This window comes from Strigops habroptila, chromosome 1 (genome assembly GCF_004027225.2).
Source record: "Strigops habroptila isolate Jane chromosome 1, bStrHab1.2.pri, whole genome shotgun sequence".
Classification (NCBI taxonomy): domain Eukaryota; kingdom Metazoa; phylum Chordata; class Aves; order Psittaciformes; family Psittacidae; genus Strigops; species Strigops habroptila.
The window spans coordinates 1,025,933-1,032,405 of record NC_044277.2 but is presented as its reverse complement, the minus strand read 5'-3'; the positions used below and the strand labels follow the sequence as shown (position 1 = coordinate 1,032,405).

Sequence of the window (6,473 nt, the reverse complement as noted above, 5' to 3'; positions counted from 1 at the left end):
AGAAGCAGAAAAAGCCTGTGTTGTGTTAGGCCCCAGTGAGGTGGAGTGCCAAGTGGTTGAAGGGCTGCGCCCAGAGGCTTGTGGTTAGTGGCAGGACAAGAGGCTGTGGGCACAAGGGAAAACAGATGGAATTCCACGGGCAATGAAGGCAATCCTTTTTCAGTGTGAGCATGGTAAAGAAGTAGAAGAGGTGATGGTGTCTCCATGCTGGGTGCCACTGAACACCCAAGTGGCCATGTCGAGGACAAGCTGCTGTAGGTGGCCCTGCTGAGGCAGGGGCGTTGAAGCAGCTGCTCTGCAGAGGTTCCTGCCAAACTAAATGATTGTGTGATTCTGTTTGCTGGGAGGGCTGGAGAGCCATATTGGGGAGGAGAGTTAGTCAAGTGTGTGGTGGCACAGGGACTTTTCATCGGAGGAATGCACAGGGGAGCATTTTCACATAGAATCATTTGGGCCAGTTGATGGGCTTGTCTCACGTTCTGAAATACCTCCACGTGTCAGTCTGTGTTGTTGCTGATTGTGGTGGTATAGTTCTTAGGAGAGACCTTGTGGCCCTTTTCCACCCACCCTGTTGGCCTATTGAGGCCTGGCTTTTTGCTGTGTGGAGTTGGAAGAGGCTTGGTAGAAGGAAGGATGAGGAGGCATCACAGGCTGGGATGCAGGAAAACTTTATTGAGGCAAGAGACTGAAAGCATGAAAGAACAAGGTGGAAGAGAGGCTGGTCTGAGGTGGAAGTAGGACGACCATCTGCTCAGGTCTTCTGTTTGCAGTAGATTTTGTCAGAGCACCGAGGTACTCCTGCTCTGAAGATGGAAGAGCTCAGTGGAGGTCCCCTGATGCTTTTTAGCTTGTGAGATGCTGGTTGCAGCAGAGAGTACTGGACCTAGCTGATGGAGTGATGCAAAGAAGGAAGTGAGAAAAGAGGAGGTCCATGGGCCATGTTACGAAGCAGCACAGACTGGTCCCTGCCCTGCTTCCTCTCTTGGTGACTGGAGAACAGGACCTGTGGACAGCACGTCTGTGTGTCAGGAACAGCCCAGAAGTGCATCTTCAATCCTTGCCATTGCTTCCATGGTGTGAGTGGTTGGTGTCAGGGTGCTGTCAAGGGCCCTTAGCAGATGTTGCAGCCCCTTCCGCTGCCGTAGCAGCCCAGGCCTCCGAAGCCGTAGCCAAGGCCATAGCCGAATCCGCCAGAGGAGATGGGCACTCCCTGGGAGCTGAGGACGTTGCCCACAGCAGCCGATGAGGAGGATCCGACAGCGGTGCTCTGGGGGAAGGAGGTGAGGATGGGTCCTGGCAGGGTGACCAGCACGGTGGAAGGCTGGATGACGACGCGGGAGTCCTCGCACTGCCTGACACAGGGCTCGTTGCAGCTGTTGGCCAGCGGGGTGGGTCCGCAGGGGCGGCAGAGGTCGTAGCAGGCCATGTGTGTGGTGTGGAGGGGCCCTGGGAGAGGAGAGGAGAGAAGAGAGGGTGTGTGGAAATCAGAGGGGCGTGGGGGGTGCGAGGGGTGGTGCTGCAGGAGGGTGAGGCAGTGGGGAGGCTGGTGTGGGGCTGTGGGGCTGGGGAGGCATCAGGGGTGCTGAGGCTGGGGGCAGAGCGTGCTGGAAGAGCCGGGTCATGGGGGGCAGGAGCAGGAGGGCAAGGGGCTTGAGGCTCACCTTGTTGAGTGTGCAGGAGAAGGCGTCAGCAGAGGCGAGTGAGGGACAGAGGCGCTGGGCCGGCTTTTATGCTGGTCCCCGAGGGGCGGGACAGCCTTTGCGCATGGCAGCATTTGTCAGCCAGCAGCTGGTGCGTGCCACAGCCTGGCAAGTCATGAGCTGGCTCATGTTTTCCTTCCCACAACGCTCCCTTTGCATGTCCTCCTTTTGAGGACGTGTCCATGTGGCCCTGGCAGCAGCTCTCAAGTGAGAGTAGGTGTTTGGGAGGATTTGTGTGGAAGGTGCCTGTCAGGGCATTCTGCAGGCACAGCCAAAGCCATTCCTGTGTGTTGTGGTGGTGCAAGCAGGCAGACTAGGGCTGTTTGTTAGAGCAGGCCATTATTCTTGTACACCTGGTTCTGCTTTGGAGATCCATTTGATGTGCGGAGCAGTGCCAGGCTTCCCAAAACTTGTGTCAGCCCCTCCTTACCACTCCCAAAATTGGGTCTGGCACAGTTTGTGGCTGGGCTTTGGCGGGACATGTTGCTTGATTTTGGGCACCTCGCAGGGGCAGGTGAGTTTCTGGACAGCCTATGAGTTTGTCAGGAGTCAGACAGGGCTTGAGCAGTTTCCATGGGAGGATGCGAGCCAGGGTTTGTGCAAGGCATGAGGCTATTTCTCTGCATGGAGGTAGGTGGGCAGAAAGTGGATTTGGAGATTGTCGAGGCAATTGGAGGTGAGCCCATGGCTGCAGAGCGTATGCCCTGTTTCTGGTGGCTGCATGCTGAAGGTTTGATGACTGTTAAGGCCTGCCCCAATTCATCCAAGGTGAGTTTTTTTGCAGGCTGATTGTCAGATGAGCTGTCCTTGTTGTTAGGAAGATGAAGGGTGTTAGGAAGGAGTGCTTTGGGACTGGATGTATGGGGGTTTGTGTGGCCTGACTGGTCATAGCCATAGATGCTGGGAGGTGGCTGATGTCCTTGGGAGGCACCTCTCAAGCATATTGGAAAACATAAGAGTGCCTGGGATTGGTTTCTGAAGACTGGGAGAGAGCTCAATGGCCTCTCATTTTGAAGATCTGGGAAACTAGAGGCTAGAGACCCTGCTCCTGTTGAAGCTGATGTAGAAGATTGTCCCCAAAATGACTGCCAGTGCCAGGAAAGACAAGAAAGTGCCGGAGCATGCTCAACGTGGATTTGCAAAGGGCAGATCATGCTTGGCTAACCTCCAAGACTTGTACTTTGATGTGCCAAGCTTTGTGGATGAGGAGAGAGCTGTGGCTGGTGTTTACCTGGATTTTTTATTAAAGGCTTTGACGCCTTCACCCCTTGCATGCTCATCAAAAAACTGCTAAAGTAAGTGGCCAGTGAGATGGACTACCAAGTGGTTGAAGGGCTGGTCCCACAGGCTTGTGGTGAGTGGCACAAAGTCCAATTGGAAGCATATCTTAAGTGGTGTAGCCCAGAACTCAGATGTAGAGCCAGCGCTGCTCAACTCACTCATTAATGACCTGGCCAATATGATTGAGTGACCCTACAACAAGATGGCAGAGGATAGCCCTCATGTTTAATAGAAAGGAAGACCTCAGTTAACAACAGGCTGGTCAGTGTCACCTCTTTGCCTGGTCCCCAAGGGGTGGGACAGCCTTTGCTCATATAGACATTTGTCAGAAAGCAGCTGGTGTGTGCCACAGCCTGGCAAGTCATGAGCTGGGCTGCGTTTTCCTTACTTCAATTCTGAATTTCGTGTCCTCCTGTTGAGGATGTGTCCATCTGGCCCTGGCGGCGGCTTTTATGTGCAGATATTAAAGGCGAATGGCATTTTTTTGGCCAGGCATTAGAGACGAGAAAAGCATTGGAGAGGTGTTGTCAGTGTGGTCATCCCGTAGCACTCGTGTGGTGTGGTTTGTGTGTGCAAGCAGGCAGAGGAGGGCTGTTTGCAAGAGTAGGCTGTTGTCCTAGCAGTCCTCGTTCAGAGCTTGCAAGCCCTGTAATGTTGGGAGCCCTGCCAGGATCTCAAAGGTGTTTCTTGGGCCATTTGTAGCATTCCCTTTTCTGGGGCTGGCACGTTTGCAGCCAGTACTTTGTCATGAACATGTCAAAAAGAGCAATGAAGCTGGTAAAGGGTCTAGAGAACAAGACTTATGAGGAGCATTTGTGGGAACTGGGGGTGTTGAGATGTCAGAAAAGCAAGGCTGAGAGGAGACTTTACTGATCTCTACAATTACCTGAAATGAGGCTTTAATGAGGTGGGTGTCAGTCTCTTATCGCTGGTAACAACTGATTGGACAAGACGAAGTGGCTTGAAGTTGCGCCAGGGGAGGGTCAGCTTGGATATTAGGAAAAATTTCTTCAGCAAAGTAGTTGTCAAGCATTGGAAGAGGCTGCACAGGGAAGTGGTTGAGTCACAATCCCCGGAGCTACTTAAAATTCCTGTGGACATGGCCCTCAGGGGCATGGTTTAGTGTTGAACTTGGCAATGCTTGGTTAATTGCCTGACTCAATAATTTTAAGGGTCTTTTCACACCTAAGTGATTCTATAATTGGATATGGTTCATCCATCAAGAGTAGGTAACTTCCTGCAATGCCTGTTAGCTTCAAATACTGTGTTCATTTATGGGCCCCTTATTATAAGGGAGCTTGAGTCACTGGAGCAGGTCCAGAGAAGAGCAACAAACCTGATGAAGGGCCTTGAGCACAAGTCTGATGAGGAACGGCTGAGGGAGCTTGGGGCGTTATTCTGGAGAAGACTCAGGGGTGATGTTATTGTTCTCTACGACTGTGGAGCCAGGAGGGGGCTGGTCTCTGCTGCCAAGTGACAAGTGATAGGACGAGAGGAAACGGTGTCAAGCTGCAGCAGGGGAGTCTTAGATTGGATATTAGGAATAATCTCTTCACTGGAAGGGTGGTCCGGCATTGGAGCAGGCTGCCCAGGGCAGTGGTGGAGTCACCATTCCTGGGATGTTTCAGAAGCTGCGTAGATGAGTCCCTTAGTGATGTGGTTCGGTGGTGGCCTTGGCAGTGCTGGGGTAGTGGTGACTTGGTGATCTGAATGGTCTTTTCCAACCTAGATGATTCTATTGTTCTATGATTCTATGATAGTCAGAGTTGGGGTGGGTGTGACAGGCAGGGGTGGCTGATGAGCCACGGAGTTTGGAGTCTTTACGTAGGGGAGTGCCATGGAGTGAGGCCATTGCTCTGCACGGTGTTTGATTGGAAGAAAGAGAATTTGGAGCCTGCCAAGGGGAGCATCAGGTGGGCAAGTAGCACAGGGCTGGAGTGCCAAGGTCCTGGTTCATGGTGAGCCAAGGATGCTGAGTGAGCTGGCTGATGACCTTTGGAGCACATTCTCTATTATCCTGGAATGGTCTTGTTGCTTGGGAGCAGTTCCTGAAGGCTGGAAGAAAACTCATGCCCCTTGTATCTTGAAGAAGATCAAGAATGAGGATCAGGGAAAGTACAGCCTGGTGAGCCTGACCAAGTTCCCAGTGAAAGTTATAGAAGAAGTTTTCTTGGAAGGCATTCTCAAGCCCAGGGAAGAGAAGGTGGTGATGGGCAGTGGTTGTTGTGGATTTCAGAAGGGGAAATTGTGCTTGACTGACCTCCGCGTCTTCCCTGTTAAACCTACTGGGTGTTGGACAAAGGCAGAGCAGTGTCTGTTGTTGAGCTGTACTTGAAGGAAGCCTTTGTCACTCTCTCCCATTACACCATCCCAGAGAAGCGGAGAAAGTCCAGGTTGTGTAAGGGCCCAGTGAGGAGGACTGCAAAGTGGCTGAAGGGCTGAGCCCAGGATCTTGTTGTCATTGGCAGGACAAGAGACAGGGACAAAAGGGAAAACAAATGGAATTCCATGGATAAAGAAAATCCTTTTACAGTGTGAGGATCGTCAGAGAGTGGAAGAGGTGGTGGGCTCTTTGTGTGGGAGCTACTGAAACCCCAACTGTCCATGGTCCCAGACAATTAGCTGTAACTGACTGTGCTTTAACAGGGGCCTTGAATCAGCTGTACTCCAGAGGTTCCTGCCAAAAGAAAAAAAGATTCTGTGATTCTGTTTACGGGGTAGGGCTGGAGAGCCATGCTGGGGAGGAGAGTTAGTCAAGTGTGTGGTGCATGGAGACACTTCGTCAGAGGCATGCACAGGGAAGCTTTTTCAAGTAGAATCTTTAGTTTGAGCCACTGATGGGCTTGTGTCACGTTCTGGAAGACGCCCAGGTCGTCAGTCTGTATTACTGCTGATTGTGGTGTTGTATTTTCCAGCAGAGGCCTAGTGGCCCTTTCCCACCATTTCCACAGGCACCCACTGGACTGCGAAACCCTTGCTCTGTACCACGTGAAGTTGGAAGAACATTGGTAGAAAGGAAGAGGGGTCATCACAGGCTGGGTTGCAGGAGAACTTTATTGAGGCAAAAGAGAGAAAACATAAGAGCACAAAGCAGAAGGGAACTGGTCTGAGGCATAAGGAGGGTGACCATCTGCCGAGGTCTTCTGCATACAGCAGAATTTACCAGAGCACCAAAGTCTTCCTGCCCAGCAGTAGGAGCAGCCCATGAGAGGTTTCGTGATAGTATTTTGCATAGGATGTACTGGTTGCAGCAGGGAGTACTGGACATAGCCAGAGGGGTGATGCAAAGAAGGAAGGTGGAGAAGAGGTCCATGGGCCATGTTACCAGACAGCCTGTAGTATCCCTCTGCCCTGCTTCCTCTCTTGGTGCCTTGAGAGGAGGAGACATGGATGGAGAGCCCATGTGCTAGGATTGGCTTGAATGTGCATCCTCAATCCGTGCCGTGTCTTCCATGTTGTGAGTGGTTGGTGTCAGGGTGCTGTCAAGGGCCC

General features: G+C 52.2%; 1 protein-coding gene across 1 annotated transcript; it reads right to left on the bottom strand.

Annotated features, from left to right (window-relative positions):
- Positions 1-1,111: 1,111 nt before the first annotated feature.
- LOC115613949 (feather keratin 1-like) lies at positions 1,112-1,432 on the bottom strand. Its single transcript, XM_030500055.1, has one exon. It carries the CDS (start codon positions 1,424-1,426, stop codon positions 1,112-1,114), a length of 315 nt encoding a protein of 104 aa, XP_030355915.1. The 5' UTR covers positions 1,427-1,432.
- Between the last annotated feature and the right edge of the window lie 5,041 nt (positions 1,433-6,473).

Coding starts and splice junctions, on each gene's coding strand:
- LOC115613949 (XM_030500055.1), bottom strand. CDS start 1,426: ATGGCCTGCTACGACCTCTGCCGCCCCTGCGGACCCACCCCGCTGGCC.